The 22,732-nt window shown below is 34.9% G+C and overlaps 2 protein-coding genes across 3 annotated transcripts; one reads left to right on the top strand and one right to left on the bottom strand.

Annotated features, from left to right (window-relative positions):
• Window positions 1-1,892: 1,892 nt before the first annotated feature.
• LOC121739613 (integral membrane protein GPR180-like) lies at window positions 1,893-9,974 on the bottom strand. The gene is made up of 7 exons (XM_042132104.1): window positions 9,320-9,974; window positions 8,961-9,236; window positions 8,190-8,349; window positions 7,846-7,983; window positions 7,419-7,674; window positions 6,465-6,569; window positions 1,893-2,358 (listed from the first exon to the last, which is right to left on the bottom strand). Exons 1-7 carry the CDS (start codon window positions 9,805-9,807, stop codon window positions 2,210-2,212), a joined length of 1,572 nt encoding a protein of 523 aa, XP_041988038.1. The 5' UTR covers window positions 9,808-9,974; the 3' UTR covers window positions 1,893-2,209.
• Window positions 9,975-17,429: 7,455 nt separating this feature from the next.
• LOC121739615 (serine/arginine-rich splicing factor 7-like) lies at window positions 17,430-22,436 on the top strand. 2 transcript variants are annotated; one of them, XM_042132108.1, is made up of 4 exons: window positions 17,430-17,599; window positions 17,705-17,886; window positions 21,028-21,223; window positions 21,396-21,714. In XM_042132108.1, exons 2-4 carry the CDS (start codon window positions 17,710-17,712, stop codon window positions 21,506-21,508), a joined length of 486 nt encoding a protein of 161 aa, XP_041988042.1. In that variant the 5' UTR covers window positions 17,430-17,599; window positions 17,705-17,709; the 3' UTR covers window positions 21,509-21,714. The 2 variants fall into 2 exon arrangements, with proteins under 2 accessions (XP_041988042.1, XP_041988041.1); XM_042132107.1 differs by lacking the exon at window positions 21,396-21,714 and adding an exon at window positions 22,116-22,436 and having other exon boundaries at window positions 17,436-17,599; window positions 21,028-21,221.
• The last annotated feature ends 296 nt before the right edge of the window (window positions 22,437-22,732 follow it).

Below are 22,732 nucleotides of genomic sequence, written 5' to 3'. Positions count from 1 at the left end.
CTTGGCTAATGGCTATGTTTGATAAAAATAAATAACAATTTATCATCACCAGACCATTCACTGCTTCTATTGCCAAACATTTTTGTTTATTATATTATATTATGTAATATAAAACTAGACGTTGACAGCAACTTCGTTTGTTCTGAAATATTATTACTACTTACTAATATTTTTTTTGTGTCAGGATCGGACAGGGATAGTTCCTATTCCCACAGAACTCACGATTGGAAAAGAGGCTTAGTGAATGGTCTTCCATAGAAGAATGTGGAAAGTTTATTTTATTAAATATCAAATTTTGATACCACATTTTGTTTATACCAAATTTGATTCAAACCAGTTCAGTGGCTTAAGATTTTAAACAGGAAAGTGTATTCGTCTGGCAACAGACATACAAATACACTTTCCTGTTGATAATATCAACAAGTGTGATTTTTTCCTATCAATGGGATACAAACTGGGACACAAACGTTTTGAAGCTGCCTATAAATACTCCATACATAGCATTCATTATTCCATTCATCAATAAACTATTCTAGCTGACAATAAAAATAAAATAAATTGGCACTTCAGTTACTTATTTTTTTCGATATTATCTCTCTAGTTCTATAAACCGTGTATAAGTAACAAAAGAAACCAATTTTCTAAGGTTTTACTTTTTAACGTTTAAAAATCAGTTCAGTATTTCTTAAATCTACATTTTTATAAAGATGTATCTTATTATTCTTATATTATTATGTAGAACTAATTTAATAACAATAATTTTTAATGCTCACATTGGGTTGTGGTTTGCAAATGTACTCTCAGAAATTATTAGTCAATTTTATGACTTTAGCAAAGCAAATAATACTGACCAAGAGTTTCACGTTTCAAGTTCAGAACATAATAAATTTTATATGACAAATGCATTAATTTAAAGCATAATGATTGTTCAACAAAAATAGTACAAAATATGTGATAATTCGAAACGAAGAGTATATTATTCTGGTCAAGTTGACTAGGCAGTTAAAATAAAACTTAAAAGAGTACATACAAACAAATCTGAAATTAATATTTTTGGCCTTGCAAAGAATTTACAGAATATTAAAAATTAAGTAAATTTTAAATGTCTACTAACATTAATTAACCTAACAACTATTTTAATAAATTCTTTCAATAAATAAGCATATCCAAAAATAAATATGGCATACATAGTTAATTTTTCTTTGAAAGAACTAGGCATATTTTCATGAATTTCAACTAGTCAGAATTGTATGACCATTATAATTTATAACTTTAATATATTATTATTATATTTTACAAGTACTCATACAAACTAACAAAGAATATTATAAACAGGCTGAATTTTTGAAATGGGTATGGCAATCTTAACTCGAAACCTATAGAAAATTTTAAATGCTGAATGGAATAATTGCAATGTTGATTTTGATAAAAACTTAAACTGCAATAAGTATTATGTAGTTTTATTCAATATAATCCATTTCGTTAGCTAGGAATCGAACCAGTTTATTTTCAAAAAGCGTAATTTGTTACACCTTTTGATTGTGTTGCAAGCTTTGTAAAATTTCATATTAAAAAAAATCATTCCTGTATAATTATATTGAAACCATTTATTTTTCTCAATTATTCGAACGCAATAATTATACTTAAAGCTAATTTAATCATACCACATCTAAACATGAAAAGTGTTAAAAATGTTTTTTGCTTCCACCACTGTAATTTCACACCACACACAATTCAACAGTATAATATTATTATATGTATTTCGATATTATTAGTTTATTGAGTCATGTCTAGGTGGCACTGTTTGCAGTTTTTATATTGGTCGTTAAATAAACCTAGTGTCTTTTGATATTTCTTAAGGTACAGTAAAAGTGGTACTGGTACAATGTTCATTTTTTCGCAGCCTTACATCATAATAATCTTTATATTAAGTATATATTGAAATTAATAAATTCATAGAAACATCACGTAAATTGTAAGGATGATGACTTTACTTTTTTAATGTTCTCGCAGTGCACAATCTTCACAGCATGATATCACTCTTTTGTACGTAAAACGCACCCTACAGTTTTGCTACCGATGAATAAAACAAACACTTACTTTTCCATCAAACATCAGCCACCACCCCTAGTTACCACCTAGAATTAGCCGAGTATCATATTATATGCCATGCCCGTGAGCGAGTAACTTCAGCTTCTCACGTAGGTCGCTATGAGAAGACCGATCCGTTTTTCTGTGGTCTCGTGAATATCACCTCCTCATCATCAGCGTTGATACTCTCTTCTGTGGTCAACGCGACTGTATCGCTGTGGACAACGTGGGGCGACTCGTCGAACTCGTCTAGCTCTTCAATACCAGCTGTAACCACACAAGTAATCCATTAAATTGTTAAAAACTTATTGATTATTTTGGCGTCACTTCTTTCGCAAGAGATCTGTGCCATCAAGTTCTATTTATTGTCTATGAAGGTTGGCATAGTTTAATTTTAAACGAATTCTGAATGATACTATGAGGCTGGCATAGATGCCCAGTACAGTCACAGTATAGCAATATGACATATCCCTACAGTAGTGAAACGAATGTACTTGCGCAGAGCAACGGAGGGGTACTCGCGGGGAAGCGGGCGGCGCGGGCCCGCGTACACAAACGCGCGGAGTATGTATACCTGCGCCCACAGGGGTGACGTTGGCGCGTAGTCTACGAATTTTGCGATAACTTATCTTATAAACAATGGGATATTATAATAAATGTTCAGTGTACGGATGTAAATCTGATTCAAAAACCAAAATAATAAATTTTCATAAATATCGACTCACAGTTTAAAACACTAATATTGTGTTGGCCTTGGTGGCATTTATTTGCATCTCTGTTTTATTGTTTAGGTTGTAAGAAGTGTAACAAGGAGAGAAACAATATAGAATAAATTAAAAATCTGTCAAATACCCTGTTACATACTAATCTTATCTTATATCTTTAAACGAGCAATTCTTGATGACTCTTCCTGACATCTATTGGCGAATAATAATACTATTATGTGAGCAACTAATTGCTTTAACGACACAACAACAGCTAAAGCTATTCCAGCAGATGGCTTTGGACCGCCCTTACCGCGCACGTAATAAGAGCTTTGAACAGGGATGTTAGACGGCCACTTGGAAATCCTTGTATCGAGCTGGCTGAAAACTGGTATCGGAGACAGAAAACTGGTACGCCTGTGCTCCGCTCCGGCGCTGCGAACACTGATGACAAACTGTGTCGGAAGTCGCAACTCGCATCCCAGTGAAAAAAAAATAATATTTTAATTTCGTATACTGTTAATAGAGGACAGTAATCATCGAACGCACGGAAAAAAATATCATTTTGAACTGCATTATCTTTTTGATATTATACTGCATAATTCGGGTATAAAATGTAAAATATATTGAAAAAATAGATAAATGATTCATAACGAAGATTTTTATAAGAAACGAGGGTTCGTTTGCTTAACCAAACAATGGAAAAGAAGTCCGAAGTAAACAAATTGAGATTTGGAAAAAACATTTTTACACACAACTGTTTGTCGAGACTGCTTTCTGTACAAAAGTTTTATATTATAAAGGAAATCTGATTGGAATGTTTTTTTACATGCAACTTTGAAATTTGCCGGTTATTCTATATGGTCAGTGTATTTTGGTCGGTCAAGGGCCAATCTTGGTATTTTTGCATACAAGGACCGAGTAGTCTTGGTACATGGTACGTGGAACCAAAACCTGGTATGTGTACCAAGAAATTGGTACGTCTGACATCCCTGGTTTTGAAGTGCTTCTCTTACACCTGACGTGTGATTAATTATTGGATATTTTATATATTCGGAATTTCAAATGCGTCTTCATTATTAATCCTTCGATCGTGATTCGTGGATCCTCGGAAATCTATTGTTATTCTTTTGTGTCTCGCTCACAGGTGAGCTTACGGGGCTTGATGGGTTAATTGAATTTTTAAATAGAGAACTAAAATCATCTAAAAATAAAGTTTCACGTAAATATCTGGCAGTACGACATAATATGTAAATTTAACACGCTGATTAAACAGATTAAATGATAACATTTGCATTACAAGCACAATATTTTATTTTTATTTTATTTCCCGTTCCGTGGCAACCCTGGCATATCTGCTCAGTACCTACATCGGTGGCGGCATCGTGCGACATCAAAGGTGTTTCAGTATAATAAGTCTCGTCAAAAATTTGAATAAAATAATAACTTATTGCAAATTTGCACCAAGGCAATTAATGGGATAAGCACAGGGAAGCAAATTGGTTCTGGAATGCATTAAGACAACAACAACAACATCCGCCTAGTGTGAGTCCCAGCCCCCGGGCCACAGTAATGTCCCCGGCAACGAAACCGCTGACGACCTGGCTAGGCTTGGGGCCGGGAGTGTCATATATGGCCCAGAACCGGTCTGTGGTATACCTCCCAGTACCACAAAGCAAGTGCTCCAGGAATGGGGTCACAGACTAAGCAGGAAGCACTGGGCTGAGACTGCTGACCTTGAACACTCCAAGGCACTAATTCCTGGCTTCAACAAGAAACTATTAGAATTAGTGCTCACCTTGGGTAGAAACCAATTATGCTTACCAGAAGCCTTACTGGGCATTGCAAGCTCAACAAACACCTAAACAGAATGGATATTTGTAGCATAACGACTTGCAGATTCTGTGAGGAGGAGGATGAGACACCTATTCAACTTCTCCTTGACTGTCCTGCTCTACTACAGAGCAGGAACAGGCACCTTGGTCACCACGAATACTCATCTACAGAGAAAATTCGTTGCACCAATAATAAAAACTACACCAACCCCAACCATATCATTCAATTTATGAGCAGCATTGGGTTGGGGATGTTCTCTAGTGCGAAGAAAAAAAAAGACAGGGAAGCTAGTATGTTATAATTTTGTGCCTAACTGAGTGTCAAATAACTTGGTAAAAAATATTTTTCTAAATCTATACTGCGCTATTACAAGGTTATGTCAGCGCTTTATATTTGTAAAATAGTGCTGTGCTAACAATAACAGGCAATAATAGTATCGTAATCTGTTCTTATACAGTTATCTATACTAATATTATAAATGCGAAAGTATCTCTGTCTGTCTGTCTGTCTGTCTCGCTTTCACGCCAAAACTACTGAACCGATTGTAATGAAATTTTGTACACAGATAGTCTAAAGCCTGAGAAAGGACATAGGCTACTTTTTAACTGGAAAAAGGGGTTGTAAGGGGGTGAAAATGCGTAAATTTGGTCAAATTAAGTTAGTTCCAAAAATTCAAAACAGATGGCGCCAAGAGTCCCCTAGATCGCGCTATTGCTTGCTCATGCGTATTTCTATAAGAGGTGGTACCATGTTGAGTTAATATTTCGAACGAAAACGAAAATAATCTTAAAAATAATGCGGCGGTTCATTTTGGAGGAACGGTAACGAACTCAGTGTTATGTTGTGCCCATCACTAGTCGTGACTAACTGATAGGTGTCAGGAACGCATTCTCTGAACGGCCGTACTATAGTGTCCGTGTGGGTATTGGAGCCACAATGGACATAACTACCAGTACTTCGACTGCAAAGAAACGGACAGTTTTCAATATCTGTCAAATTCGTCGGGTTTCACTAGGATTATGAACGGATTGTGCCTCGCGCTGGCTGATTTAATTTATTTTTAAATATTTAAAATAAAGATTTCAAAATTGAATTCTGACAATAATTTTAATAGCATTTGCCAAAACACAAATAACAATACGACCGAAGAGGAACACGTCCATCGAATATGTCATATTTTTAAATTCGTAGGTAACAGTTAACAACCCTAGCGACGATTTTCGTCATAATACGTCAAATTAAAAAATTTCAACATCAGTTCTAAGTCGGCATACTCTATCATTCTGTCTTCTCTGTTAGAGCGAGCGAGAGAAATGCGTAGCTCGATTTTTATTCGGCGGTATCCGCTTTTCTGACATTTCACTAGATTTAGTTTAGTGAAATGACATATCACTAGATTTGTTTAATAAGAAGACGTAAGAAACAAGAATATTCGGTATCTACCGCGATTTCGTGATATCCCTAGGGATTTTGGGATATCCCTGATATCTTCTTTTCCCTGCGACATATAATTTTATTGACATGTTAATTTGGACATTTTATATTTTTTGGACATTTTTTTTGTATGTAAATTATTTTTTTTTTTCTGACATTATCTATTATTATCATTATCATATTGTATTAACATTTCTAGTTGTTAAGTCTTGTCTAATGTTGCGTTGTGTTTTAAAAAATAATGTTGTGCATGTCTTTAATTGACATGAATGCTGAATATGGACCTAAATGTTAGTTATTTATGGAAGCTTGTATTCATTTTGCTGACATGCCTTATAAATAAATATACTATATAATACACGTGGCACTAATTATTATTATTTATGTGTTTAAAAATACCTGTATAGTTTGGTGGTGTCAGCAGCAAGTATTGTTCTGAGCGAGTTGGCCATAACAGATGTGCCATAACACAAAATGCCAGACAGTCAGCGGAATATGTTATACCTAGAAAAATATAAATTTCAGTCAGACCATAACACTTACTAATAAAAATATAAAAATTGTACAGCAAAGTGGCTTGACGATCATGCATAAAATTTTGTATACTTTTATTGGTAAAGGGGTAAATATATTATTATTTTTATTTATTTATAGCCTTTATTTTCAGACTTATTGGATTTTTCTTTTAGCTTAACCCGCTGACTCTAGCGGGTCAGTAGTACCATAAAAACTCGGTCTGTTTGCCCTTTGGCAAAGGCCTCCCCAATTTCTTTCCATTCTGTTCTGTTTTAGCACTGTCCTTGTCCAAGTTTTTCCTGCTGTCATTTTTAATTCATCTTTGTAAATATATTACAAGACATTAATCTATACTAATATTATAAAGCGGAAGAGTCTGTTTGTTTGTTTGAATGCACTAATCTCAGGAACTACTGGTCCAATTTGAAAAATTCTTTCAGTATTAGATAGCGAGAAAGAATATAGGCTATATTTTATCACGCTAAGCCCCAATTTCACCAACATCTGTTAGTGTTAACATGTCATGTCTTCTCTTTCATTCATAAGAAAAATGAAAGAGGTGACGTGATACTAATTCAAGCGTTAATTTTAACAGTCGTTGGTGAAATTGGGGCTAAGACTAATAGGAGCTGAGAAATAGAGGAAAATGTGGAAAAAACGGGGGAAATTATTTGGAAGGGCTTAACCTCACGAACTACTGGAGCAATTTTTCTGTTATTTGGCACAGATAAGAAGTGGACCCCGAAAAGGATCATAGGCTATTTTTGTGGACTAATTTGTCTGTGAAATATCTAATTTACGCGGGCGAAGCCGTCGAAAAAAAGAATAATTTCTCACCTATAATAAATTTAAACCTCCACAGGGGGCTTATTTGGAGTGCTATTAAAGCAATAATCGGTAGGTACACAAACCAGACCAGACTGGATGCTCCAAAGTGTAGGAGGAAGTTCAGTTTAGCCATATTGTGTTCATAGAGCATCGTATTTCGCAGCTCCAACACAAACCAGGTCATGATGGCCACTCTTAGTGTGAGCACAAGCCATCCTGGCCATGTTTGATATTCATCTATCTCTTCTATTATATCTACTTCAGTCTGAAATGAACGGTTTTTTTTTACAAGTAAACAATAGTCACCAACACATTAATGTATTAAATTCTTTGATTATTTTATTCACACTATCCTTATTCAAAAAACGGAATAGATATAGTCAGTCTTTTGTAATAAATATTTTATTGACTTAAAAAAAAATACTTAGTAACTTACAGTGTTCCACACATAAAGCAATATGTGGACTATACCATATACCATCCATACTCCGAAAACTAATGGTTTGTATGTTAGCTCCAGCCTTGTGACAGCCCAACCTTTGGCTAATAATAAAAGTAGGAGCATAAACAATGTCTGAAAAATATAAAATACAAAATTAACATATTACATTGCAAATGAAATTCGAGCAAACATGTGGTAAACCTAATTTTAGAAATTAGACATTAGAGTTTAGGGTGTCCCATCTCTTAAACTAACATCACACCACACTTCTTCTTGGCTTGGTAGTTGAACGCCACAGAATGAACACATACTTTCCTACTTTAATATGAAACACTTACCCTACTCATGATATCAAGAATGTCACCAGCAACTGCCAGTCCAGGAAAGCCTACTCCATCAGCCGCAAACTTGACAGTGTGCAACACGTTGAAGCACAGTGCTATAAACTCCAGTACCAGGCTGGATGTAAACAATTTTGTCACCGGATGACTCTGAGTTCTGTAAACAATAATATTATATTATTATCAACCACAAAGTAAATGGTGTTGTCATGTTCAAATATTTGCTTTAATAGTTATTAGCTTTATCCACACTGTGTCTTTTTCTGTTTGTCAAGGGCATGCGTTATAGCGCAGTCAACAGCAAATGTGAGGCATGCCCGCAATGCATGCCCTCTGACCGTATCCAAAACTTCAAAAATGACAATATTGGCGTTGCGTTCCTTGATACATTCAATTATTGAATGCGCCAATATGAAAGTTGATGACGAAAATTGAAGATGAAAGTGCACAGTGTGGACATAACTATTGGTTATCTGTCAGTAAACAGAAAAGTCATTTTATGTGAAAATGAGCTACTTTAATTATAGGTCTCCCAGAATCTGATAGCAAATTTCGACAGCAGATTTTCAAAAAATATCCTTGATCATTGGATAAATTTGTATACATATTTGCATGTTTCACACACAGAATCCAATGCTATAAGGATCGAAATGTTTTATTCCAATTGCCCCGGTATTGCTAGAGTCAATTTACTTTCTCAGTTTTTGTCATCAGATTCTGGTAGACCTATAGACACAATCATTTTTAATATTGCAAAAATAAACTTACCGAACTGCATAAATTTGCACTGGCAAGAGAATAATGTAACACAGCCAAAACACTAAATACAGCTCCAGTGTATTCTGTCTATCAAATGAGAATTGATACAACATGGTATTATAAAGTGACAAGTTGGGGCTCCCATTTACAAGCCAGAAATCATACTGTAAAGTTTGGGGAGTTTTTGTTAGTGTCTTGTTATCTGGTGTTGGAGCCCCTGTGTAGTGATGCCATGTACAGGTTACTTCATCCAAGTAGCAAGCCACCATTGACACATACCAAAATCTGTAACAGGTGGTTTTATTATTAAGTTTAACCAAACACATTTACTTACCAAGAAGTAAAAAAAAGGTAATGGGGCTACATACCTAGGCTGACCAGTATTCTGAATAACATATGTAAATTGGTTGTATTTTATTACATTCCACGGCATGTCTTCATCTATACACAATTTACCTTGGGGACAGGGTATCCTCCGGAATAGGTCTTGACCGTAAGCATTACATTTAGGATGATAAGCTGAGCTATTAAGTTGTTGGAACATGGTTTGACATGCTAGCTCTTTGTTTACAATATCACGACTCTTATAATAATGCAGGAAATGCTTCCTATCCAACACTGCAAATGTTATGGGATATTTAAAATGTTCCATAGCAGTAACATTCCCAAATATATAGCCATATGTTTCCTTCTGGAAGTGTATATCCGTTTTTTGAAAGCCAAATTTGACTAGGAACTTGAAAAAGTCTTGGGTTGAGAATTCGCCTTTAATATGTGTAGCAGATACACGGCATAATATGGAAAATAAAAGTAGAATAGATTTTCCGAAAAACATTTTGACGTCAAAATATTTCATCAATTAGCATTTCAACAGCCGAGAACACAACATTATGGTTAAAAATTTCTTATATATAAACGAGACTAATAATAGCATTTCATATTTATTATTTAGTTATAAACACAAAGTCGAATCATAAAATGCATAAAATTAAAAACTAAAAACATTTTGCTGCCTGCTGGATACTGGTAGTTGTCACTTGTCAAAATTAATATCGATTACCAATATTAATCGACATATTATGTCAATTGTCATCGCAACTCGATATTATTAAGAAAATGAAACAATTTTAAAAACGAAATTTTACGTTAAAATTATGTTAAAATTGCTGTTTTTATGATAATCTTAAAATTTATAAATTAAAGCATTTTTCCAATCCAAAAAAGTCATCCAAAAGATGAGAAGAAATAAGAATCCACAAGAATCGATTATCGAAAGAATTTTGTGTCATGATTGTGTCAACTGTCAACTTGTAGTCTGTGGGCCTTTTTTTCTCTCATTATGGCACTTCGTCTATTTAACCATGGCCAGTGTCGAGTATATTATGGCGGGAAAACAATATTCTATTATTGGGGGACCTGCACAAATTTAGCACCCCATCGAAGGATTTTTGAAATCAAAATGAGATTAATCGATAGGTCAACGTTAGGTCCGTATAGGTCCACCATAATTTTCGTTAGGTCCCCTATAGTTTTTTAATAAATATTTTTTATAAATTTAATAAAAAAAAAAATTGCATCTTAGTATCTCACGGACCTAACGTAGACCTATCGATTAAGGTCATTTTGATTTCAAAAATCCTTTGATGGGGTGCTAAATTTGTGCAGGTTATTGGGAGTGCCTCCGCTGCCGGCGCCGGCTCCCAAAAATATCAGTAATGGGAACCGGCGCGGCAGCGGTAAGTATACTGCCGGCAGCCGAGATTTAAAACAACGGCTGCTGGCGCTGGCACTCAAAATGGGAACCGATGATATTGCGTGAAACGCTAGGTTCCCCGTTCCAGTGCCGATACACAAATTTTAAAAAGAAATAATTATAATATGAAATATTCGACTTTTTAAGGACTTTGAGTCAAACCAAAATTTACGTGTTTTAGTCAAACCGTTTGACCGTCTCAGGGACCCTTTACAGTCTCCTCGGATACCATTTTGCTTCGATCACTAATATACAAGATACACAGTCCGCGGAAAAAACGACCTCACTAAAAGAGCACCAAACGCAATATTCTGGTGGACTTTCGATTTAGTAATGCTCGAACGCTCCGCTGGGAAACATGTCCCAGTGCTCGTTCAAAAATTGTAAAAATCATACGTTTAAAACGCAAAAAAGGATGGAATTTCATATTTCCGGTAATTATTAATTTTATCCTAATATATTTCATACAATTATTGTATTATAAATATTGGTATTTTGTTAAGAAATCAACAAAAAACAGTTTTAAAATTAAGTTGTAAATAAATCAACACGAGGTATAAACCATCTCAATTGCGAATACTCATACTAAAGGTACTTATCGTAGTTTATCATGCCCACTTGAAATGTTCGGGTTATACACTGTGTTTCTGTTCCATTTGGTGGAGTCGCTATTAATTATTATTTATTTTATTGAGAAATATATTTTTTTTAGGTTTCCTCGAGATCCAGTTAGATGTGGAGAATGGAGATTGGATATCAGTTATAGCACCGCATAGATGCGAACAATTTTTCAAGCCGACTTTAGCGAGCGTTGTATGTTCTAAGCATTTATATTCAATGTATACACGTATATTTTAGTTAACTATAAGATTAAACATATTAGAACAACATAATATTAAAAGTAAAAATAATTACTCCACACTTTATACATTAAACTTTGGAAAAATTAAAAAATGGACTATTAAAATTAATAATCAACAAAAAAATGTTGAACAGTTCGACTCCGCTCATACTTCACTTCACCTTATTCCAGCGGCGAAGTGCGGCCGTAAAATTATTGAAGTGCTTTTTTGGAATTGTAATAATTTAAACTTTAAGACATATACGCGGATGGTTGAATTTAGTTTGAAGCGTGTGTCGTTCGTAAAAATTTATTGCTTTGTAAACACACATTGTACATTGTTTTATAAGAAGATCTTTAATCTATACTAATATTATAAAGAGGTAAACTTTGTTTGTTTGTTTGTTTAATTGTAATGAATAGGCTCAAAAACTACTGGGCCGATTTTAAAAATTCTTTCACCATTCGAAAGCTACATTATTTACGAGTAACATAGGCTACTTTTTATTTTGGAGAATATAGGGTTCCGTAAGATATTTCAGTTTTTCGGAAACAACCAGAAAATTTACTTATTTTGCGTACGCTGCCTAAACTATAAAATATAGAACTATACAACGTTCTAAGTAAATGTAGATCTTATAAATATCTACAAAAATGTCCGCGACACAATATACCTATCTATGTCAAGTGAGACACAAAAACCATTTTTTTAATTTAAAATCTTGATTTTTTTGGACTACATTTAAACGCATTTATTTTACTTATGCTAATAATCCTTATCAAAATAAATAATTTCATCACTAAGTACACTTTATGTAGATTATATTTGCTCTTTGAATGATTAAAATTGGACGTTTGGTTTAGAAGTTATGGCGAAATTAAAATATTGCGATTTACGTCCGTTTCAAAGTGGGCGCTACCAATGCCACAGAATAGATAATAGTACGAGGGCTGCTATTTATGTATCCGGAATTAAAAAAAGAAACAAACATATATCATTTATTATGGTTTTATTGCTTTTCAAAATATTCGCCGCGATGATCGACACACTTTTGCATACGCTGGAACCAATTTTCATAGCACTTTTTCTATTCTGATTGAGGTATCTCCAAAACGTGCATTTTGAACGCATCAACAGCCTCTTCGCGGCTCGAAAAACGTTGACCACGTAATTTGTTCTTCGCGTATGGAAATAAAAAGAAATCGTTAGGTGCCAAATCAGGGCTGTACGGCGTGTATGTACGGTGGATGGCCAGTCAATTCGATCTTTTGACCCTCCAAAAACTGAGTTGTTTCAGCTGAGGTGTGACAGCTAGCATTGTCGTGATGTAATATGATTCTGCGTTGTCGGTTGTCCTTTCTTATTTCTTCAAAGACTTCTGGTAAACAAATGGTCGTATACCATTCAGAATTAACCGTTTTACGATTCTCTAATGGCACTGTAGCCACATGTCCATTAATTCCAAAAAACAGGCGACCATTTGCTTCAAAGTACTTTTTGCACGAGTAACTTTTGTTGGTTTCGGCTCATCTTGGAACACCCACACCGTTGACTGTTGTTTAGTTTCGGGGTCATATGCATAGATCCAAGATTCATCACCTGTCATTTTTTTGCACCAATCGACACGAGCCCGTTTTTGATCGATTGTCAAGTTGTGCGGAATCCAACGCGAACATATTTTTTTTACAGCCAAATGTTCGTGTAATATCTTATGAATGCTCGTCATACTTATGCCTAAGGACGCCTCTATCTCGCGATATGTAACATGACGATCACGCATTATTAGTTCCCGCACAGCATCTATATTTTGTGGGACAACAGCTGTTTTTGGGCGACCTTCTTTATTTTCATCCGTGAGCATAGACCGCCCACGATTAAACTCACTGTACCAGTGATAAACAGTGGTTTTTGATGGTGCTTCATCTCCAAAAGTTGCGGTGAGTTGAATAAAGCACTGTTGTTGATTTAGCCCACGCCGAAAATCGTAGTAAATCATTACACGAAAATGTTCAAGCGTTAAATCCATGGCAAATGAAGACATGCAATTTTCAAAATGACGCCACAATGGAAAAATAATTGACAGTCACATGAAACAAAATGTATTCTTCAACCAAAGAGTTCTATTTTCAAATGTTGTAATTACTTTTTAAATATTGTTCTTGTAAGTGGCCAGTTCCGGATACATAAATAGCAGCCCTCGTACAAGTACCAATGCATTGTACACATTGAAAAGGTCTACAGAAAACTCCGCGATGGTATATTTTTTTGTCATTTACTTTTAACTTCAAATGGCTAATTTTCGAAGCGATTTTAACCAATACGGCAATAATCCTTATTCAATTAAATACTTTAAATACATTGTTGATTATGGCCCTTTACAGCTTATTTATTACGATTTTAATTTTAAATGAATATTTTCGAAGATAATACAGATTTAAAAATTGCGGGACGTTAAAGTAGCTTTTGCGGCAGTACCGACCAATGCGGGCCACGGGTAGTAAATAGTAATGAATATAAATTATTTCAAATCAAACTACTGAATCGATTTTAATAATTTTTTCAGTGACATAGGCCATAATATATTTTATACCCGTGCGAAGCCGGGGCGGGTCGCTAGTAACTATTATTAAGGTTGATTTTAGATAAATGTATACTTTTTTAAACACTTTTACTCGGCGACAGATTTTCGAGAGGTTTTGTATGGGACTGTGTATCTTGTATATTAGTGATCGAAGCCATTTTGGTACAAATTGAGTCGTCTTGGCGCTATACTTCCTGCAGTAATTATCATTTAAAAACAAAAACGGATCGCTACTACACGAGCTGTAGCTGTTCTGAGCCGTTCGCTCACTTTCGGAACGCAGATTAGTCTGTAAACCATTACTTAATCTATGCTGTAAACACTAAACGGTCCGAAACGTTACAAGAGTGGTGACAACAATACATTGTTTTTTTCGCGAATCGGAACGTTTAACATTTTCGAACGAAAAGGCGGATTTACACGGTTCAAACCATAGACTTATTTATTTAGTTCAAACGCATTGAAAGTAATTTCGTTAAAAACCATTAAGCAATATTCAATACGTAAAAGCGTAATAATACGTAAAGTCTGGCCAACGAAAGCTGAACCAAGTGAACCGCGGCAAATTTAAAAATTATTTATATGGATCACATAATGTAGGAGGAAAAAAAGATTTAGATCATTTTCTGCTGATGCTAGATATTATATATATTACTCCAATGTGCAAAAAAATATGCACCTATAAAAGAAAAGTCTAACATATAGCCTATACTGACTTAGAAAATATATTGCTAACTAAGCCTAGTAGAATTGTTTCGAAACCGGTCGTGTTTTTAGCTTAAATTTGTAATAATAATAAATGAATATAGTGGAAAAAGTGCACGTAAAATAATTGTGTTTTATTTGTGTTTTCGTCTAATCGGTATTAACGAGAGAGTAGAATATTCGATGGGTAATTAGGTCACAATGGTATGGTGGAAACTTTCCTGTTTCTCATCCGAATCTTCGTGAAGATTTTCAATAAAAATACCATTTATTAAAATAAATAACATGTCTAGTATGAAAAATTAAAAGATCATAAGAGTATAAAATAATAATTATGACCAAGTATCAAGATCATGAAATCGTGCAACCGCAAACCATCGACTGGCAGAATAGTGTTGCCAGTCAAAATAAATGCTTGGTTCAGCTTTCGTTGGCCAGACTCTAATAAATAATATGTAATACGTATACACTGTACGTGCATTCAATACGTGGCAATGCCATGAAAATAATGAAATTAAAAGCAATATTGAACAGAAATTGCAAAAAATTTACGGATAATATGAGGGTGGTAGATCTACCAATTTTCGGTTGTAATATCAACCTAATTCTACCAATTTTTAGGGTTCCGTAGCCAAATGGCAAAAAACGGAACCCTTATAGATTCGTCATGTATGTCTGTCTGTCTGTCTGTCTGTCCGTCCGTAAGTCACAGCCACTTTCCTCCGAAACTATAAGAGCTATACTATTGACAATTGGTAAGTAGATGTAGTCTGTAAACCGCATTAAGATTTTGATACAAAAATGGAAAAATTATTAAAAATTTTAGGGGTACCTAATACCTATCCCATCCCATAGGTACAACTGAAACAAAAATTTTTTTTCATCTAACCTATACGTGTGGGGTATCTATGGATAGGTCTTCAAAAATCATATTGAGGTTTCTCATGTAATTTTTTTCTAATCTGAATAGTTTTTGAGAGAGACTCTACCCAAGTGGTAAAATGTGTCCCCCCCCCCTCTAACTTCTAAAGTAGGGGCATGATAAGTCTAAAAATAATATAATATGATGTACATTACTATAAAAACTACCGACGAAAAATGGTTTGAACGATATCTAGCAAGTAGTTTTTTTATACGTCATAAATGGTAAACTTTAAACCAATAAAAAAATGTTTTTTTCATCTATCCTATGCGTGTGGGGTATCTATGGATAGGTCTTTAAAAATCATATTGAAGTTTCTTCTATAATGTTTTTGTAACCTCGGGTCTTACTCCCAAAACTGATATCGATTTCGATTTTCGATATCAACGGTTTTTGACACTTTAGACATCTAAAATAGCGCACGATCGTGCTGCGGATCGGTTTGAAAGTAATGCAACCTCAATGGATTTTGCTATTCCTGACAGCTATGCTAGCGCACGATCGGGCTGTGTCTCAATTTGGAACTAATCAGCATCGAAACAGTCGCCAAATCGAAATCTTAGGTGCTCGCGACAAACAAAATTGTCTGAGAATCGACTTTCAGATCGTTTACAAACGTCAAATTTCCATGGAATTAATATGTACTATACGTAGTACATATTAATTCCATGGAAATTTCACGGTAGCAAGTAGCAACAGAGGCATCGACATCGATTGAGATCGACTGTTGCCGAGTTAGGTAGGTAAGTAAACGTTTTTAGGTTCACTATAGTATCGATTGGTATGGTGTCGTTTAATTTTTTGTTGATAATAAATATTAATTCATTATTAACTTAACATAATAATATAGCTCGCCTGCAAGATTTTTTAATGTGATTGATGGCACCCCCAATGGAGCTCTACAGCTATACGGTCCCATTTAAGTTTGGTATCGTGCTTAGCTTGCCTCGCCCGCATGTACCCTTTTGCGATTCCTGGATTTTCTTCCAGGAATCTCAACATTTATAGGTTTTTTTTTTATGAAAGAAGGGGGCAAACGAGCAAACGGGTCACCTGATGGAAAGCAACTTCCGTCGCCCATGGACACTATATTAAGCATCTGTTATAGATGCAGTTATTATTTGAGCCAACAAAAACTATGTTGGATAGGAAAATAAAATACTAACCACTAATTAAAGGTGCTGGGAAATTTATGTTTATTTTTTGCATGTTTTTATATTGGCTTTCTGGATCAATGATATTCTATGTTACTATTGTTCTGGATGGATTTTAATATTGTTGTAAAATGGAGTCTAAATTTTTTTTTTATTTTAGTTTTTATCTTTTTATTTATATTTTATAATGCTTTTATTTTCAGGAAAACATGATTTTAAATTTATGAGGAAAGAAAAATTGTGGAATCAATTATTTATCAACCAAAAGGATTAACATTTTTTTAAAACATGATTTTTTCGATTTAAAATTTAAATTTTTGTCAACCAAAATGCAGAGCAATAAAACAGTACTTAGTAGGTAGGTATCACGGTATAAATATTTTTATTACTAAAAGGCACAGAACGTTTTTTTACAGGTTTTTTTTTTTTCAAATGGCAACATTTGGTTTCAGATGGCAATATTTGAACCTACAAATGGCAACCTGGGCTGAGTATACTCTGGCAACACTGGGAAATTCAGCCATTTTGTAAGCGGCGGCTTGTGAATATTTGCGACTATTGAAATTAATAAATTTTAATATTAAATACGTGTCTATATCTTTGCCAATAATTCAATCAATATTATACTAAAAAAAATAGTATATCAAAGTGTGATGCTGATGTCCTAAGCGAGGCTGAAAAGTCATTTTTTGTAAGTTTTGCCGAAGCATTTTACAGAAGCTCAATGCTCATTTGTAACCTTTGTAACCATTTTTCATGCATCATTCTAAATAACGACTTGTTTAATTAATTTTAGGAGAAATGTCGCGCTATGTTGACTGTAAAGTATACGTAGGTGATCTGGGGAACAATGCTAGTAAACCTGAACTTGAAGATGCATTTTCCTACTACGGTCCGCTGAGAAATGTCTGGGTAGCTAGGAATCCGCCGGGTTTTGCTTTTGTGGAATTTGAAGATCCAAGAGATGCCGAAGATGCGGTGAGTGTTGTTAGCGTTTTATAAACTTTAATCATTATCATGATAATTAGGTACCGTACTTATCATGTTTTGACCTTTTATATTTTGGTCTGAGGTTTTGACTTATTAATCGCGACACTGTGCCAGGGGCGTCGTATGTTAACACAACCAAATCGAGTGAGCGCCGCGCGCATTATGTCAATCATACATCCCGGGATTCCCAGGCAGTTTAAATCCCCGGTTTCAGAAGCTATGCTCAGAAAAGCAAGCTCAGACCTTTTCTAAAACTATCATGTTTCCAGAACATTTTGTTGTAAGATTACAATAACATTACCATACTTACTTTTCAAATATAATTTTACTAACAACAAAATATTGTTAAATCAGCTGTGAAATATCAACTTTTTTAAGATCGCTAGTTTGATGTTAAAGTAATATACATTTTGCTTACGGCCGTTCCCAATATTTGATCTATCTCTGGTTTTGCCCTACTAGAGATAGGAATAGCTCACATTAGACATTAGTCTAATGTCAATTGTGAGCTATTCCTATCTCTAGTAGGGCAAAACCAGAGATAGATCAAATATTGGGAACGGCCGTTAGTAGAGGTGGTGGTAGGCCCCTAGTTGTGACGTACCGTCTAAAGGTAAGTGTCTACAGGTCGATATCGTACGCAACGGAACTTGAGTTACAGCCTGGAGACAGACAAACAGACATCGAAGTCTCTGTAATACTCAAAGGGTGAAAAAGGGACCCTCAGTTAGGTACAGAACACTAAAAAGGGGAAATAGGGAAGATGCGATATTTTTATTTTTGTGTTTATTTTAAAGAACTCCATGTAGAATAGACCACAAGTATATAAAAAAAATTAAAACACTGGAATTTACTGCAAAAAATGTGGTTTAAAATTGTCAATTAAAATTTTGGTGCTATAACGAATCTATAGCCTGTATGACGTCACTACAGGGATACCATGACTTGTGAAGTCACTGAACGCTGATTGGTATTTGATTGGACTGTATTGTAATGGAGTAGGAGTATTTTGCATTGCCACTTTACAAAATAATGAGCCATTATCGGACCTTCATTGTCCATTAAATGCAAAGAATGGGTAATGTATAATTTTTCCATTACATTACTATTAAAAGTAATGTAAGTGTAGTGGAAGACATATTACATAGTTTCGTGGGGGAGGGTTTGGGGGGGTCTTTGAAAAAAGTTACACACATACATACAGAGCAAGTCAAATAAAATCTGGTACAGTAGGTACTCATTAACATTAAAAATTGTAATTTGTAATGTACATTTTTAAAATACACATTAAATTAAAAAATGAGTAATGTAAAGATGATACTTTTCTCAATCAAAAAAAATGAAATGATAATATTTTTATGCCACTAAAAAAAAAGTAATGAGATGGTAATGAGTAATGGGAACTGACACCATGATAATGGAAATGGAAATGGAATAATGAGTAATGGAAATTTCTCATGAGTAATGGAGTCTGACTCCATTACTCATTACTTTTAGAAATCCATACTATCCATACTAATATTATAAATGCGAAAGTATCTCTGTCTGTCTGTCTGTCTGTCTCGCTTTCACGCCAAAACTACTGAACCGATTGCAATGAAATTTTGTACACAGTTATTCTAGAGTCTGAGAAAGGACATAGGCTACATTTTGATGTGGGAAAATATCATATTTCCATGAAAATATAGATGAAAATGAATTCGCATTGCGCGTGGCCAGCGCTCATCCCGGGGGTCCTGGGTTCGAGTCCCGCAGGCGGAACAAAAAGTTTTCAATGTTCCTGGGTCTTGGATGTGTATTAAAATAAAATTTCAAAAATCTTTAACATATTTTATGTATAATATTATAAAAAATCCAGAAATATATCGATGCAATGAACATTTTAGTTCTAATACGATTCAACAGATGGCGTTTTATTTTTTACTTCATTGTAACATAGAACTAATCGTACTTATTAGTTACTAGCTGTTGCCCGCGACTTCGTCCGCGTGGACTTCAGTTTATAAAGCGCGATGTCAACAAAATTGGTGTCAAAAGCTTTTATAAAAAACCCTGGTACCCCTTAAATCAATACAGCTGTGCAGTGTGCACACAATAAGTATTTCATTTTTTTATATTAAACTTTATATTTTATGCCAAATTTTAAAGCTTATTTAGCCCCCCAATTACACAACTTTACCCATAAACTATTTATCATTGATAGGTTTAAGGGTACGTCACTGCACAGATAAAGTACTGAGTTATTTAATACCGTAGAATAGATATAACAATCGAAAAAAATCTAAACTTAAATGTAAGATGATACCACCTCTTATAGAAAGACTTTTGAGCAAGCGTCAGCGCGATGTAGAAGACACACGGCGCCATATATTATGAATTATTGGAACTAACTTAATTTGAACAAATTTACGCATTTTCACCCCCTGACAACCCTTTTTTCCAGTAAGTAGCCTATGTCCTTTCTCAGGCTTTAGACTATCTGTATACAAAATTTCATTACAATCGGTTCGGTAGTTTTGGCGTTTGGCGTGAAAGCGAGACTGACAGACAGACAGAGATACTTTCGCATTTATAATATTAGTATAGATTATGTGCACACTGCACAGCTGTTTTTGGGTATTTTGATTAATTAAGGGCCGCGCTACACCGGAATGGCAGCGGCGAGGCGAACACTTTCAGCGCTGCCAATCCGGTGTAGCGCGGCCCTAAGAGGGGTACCACTTACCAGGGTTTTAAAAAGTTTTTAAATTTGACACAAATTTTGTTGACACCACGCGCTATAAACTAAAGTCCACGCGGACGAAGTCGCGGGCAACAGCTAGTGAGTAATGAAACGTCAATGCATCAACTGAAGTAATGCATTATTTGCAACTCTGCTAATTTTTCATACAATTTGGCACATTCTTATAGAAAAAAAATGAGATGTGATCAACAAAAAATTTGTACTGATGCAATGTTAATAGAAGGTACCTATAAAATATAAATACAAAAAAACGACATTTCAAACCGGGTAATCAAAATTGTTTTCCATTTGTAACGCAGTGTAATTGGTTTATATAGGTACCTACCTATTTTAATGTGAGCTATAAAGTGTTTATCTATCTAATTTTTGACGTTGCAATATTTCAGGTTCGGGGATTAGACGGGCGCACTATTTGTGGCCGACGCGCTAGAGTGGAAATGTCAAACGGTGGTCGTGGGTATGGAGGCCGGGGTCCGCCGCCGCGTTCCCGCCTCCCGCCCAGGCCATACGACGACCGTTGCTATGACTGTGGTGACCGCGGACATTACGCTAGAGATTGTACTCGTCGTCGTCGCCGCAGGTATGCTCACTACGAGTACCTTAAAATATTATGTGTACTGATTTTGTTCCCATTGGAATCTTTAAAACTGTTTCTTTTATAAAACTAGAAACGTTATATTGTGTTTTTTATGAGGATAAAGATTCCATACCACTTTGTTGCTTTGTTCCACATAAATCAATGATGACTATGTTATAGGATTGGCCTGTGCGCCAAGATTGAACTCTTCAGTGTCTGCACTTCTTATAGTCTGCGCTACGAAGTTTTTACTTAACGGCGTGTACAACGCTAATGTTGGCAGCATCTAACTACGCTCTCTGGCTACGTAACTACAGCCTACGTGCACGCTCCACTTAACGAGAACTACTTTGAGATAATGTTTGTCTGCTCGTCGTGACACTCGACTCATGTAATCACTGCGTGCACTCAGTGAGTTACACATTTTATGTGATATGTATTCTGTTCAATCAGAAATTCTGCTGTTAACAGTAACAGAATTGTCAGTAGAGATAAAGAGTTCCAGAAGGTAATTGTATAATGCGCTGAAGAGTCATTTAATTATTTTATGACATAAGCAACTAAAAGTGAGATTTTTGTGGACCAACAAGGATGTTATGGCACATGAATGACATTTTCATGGGGACATGGATGTAAAACAGCTGTTCCTTGGAATGATATCAGTGATGAATGTTCATATTTTGATCACAACAGCTGTGGACATATACATTTTGTTTTGATCATGTGCTTAAGCAGCCTTGTTATAGGTCTCTACCTTTTTTTAACAATTAAATAATACTGGGTGAAACATTAAAAACAGTTCAGTAAAAAAAAAATAAACAAAATATTATTTTAGAAATTCTAAGTCACGAACTATCTTACATTCAAGTTTTTAATTGATATCTTAAAATGTTTCAGCCGCTCGAGGTCCCGTCGTCGCACACGCTCCCGTTCTGCAAGATCAGGCTCTCGGTCCAGAAGCCGCTCGCGCTCCCGCTCACGTTCCAAGGGAAGATCGATGTCCCGTTCAAGGTCTCGGTCAGCATCCAAAGATTCTAAAAAGTCCAATTAATATGGTACATATGTAGAATTGCATTTTCCATTTTTATTTTTTAATAATAATCTGATTTTGATGTATAATTGATACAAACATCACATGACCGTTTTGTACAGTTTGCAAAAACAAGATGAATGCATCAAAGTTTGATTTCAAGAAATATATTGACTAAGTGAAAATAATGACTTGTTTTATTTTAAATCTAGCTGTGTAAATCTGCAAAGTAGAAACTTTTTGTATCATTATCCATTAGGCAACTCTGAACTCACGCTAGAGCAGAGTCGAAGAGACGCGTCATGTTTTGCCAAAGCATTTTCATCCTTATTGTATGAATTTCTGGTATAAAAATACTAGCTGTCCCGGCAAAGGTTTCTTTGCCATATAAAGTACTAGCTGTTGCCCGCGACTTCGTCCGCGTGGACTTCAGTTTATAGCGCGCGATGTCAACAAAATTGGTGTCAAAAGCTTTTATAAAAAA

Source organism: Aricia agestis, chromosome 2 (genome assembly GCF_905147365.1).
Source record: "Aricia agestis chromosome 2, ilAriAges1.1, whole genome shotgun sequence".
NCBI classification, from domain to species: Eukaryota; Metazoa; Arthropoda; class Insecta; order Lepidoptera; family Lycaenidae; genus Aricia; species Aricia agestis.
This window is presented reverse-complemented; position numbering and strand designations above follow the sequence as displayed.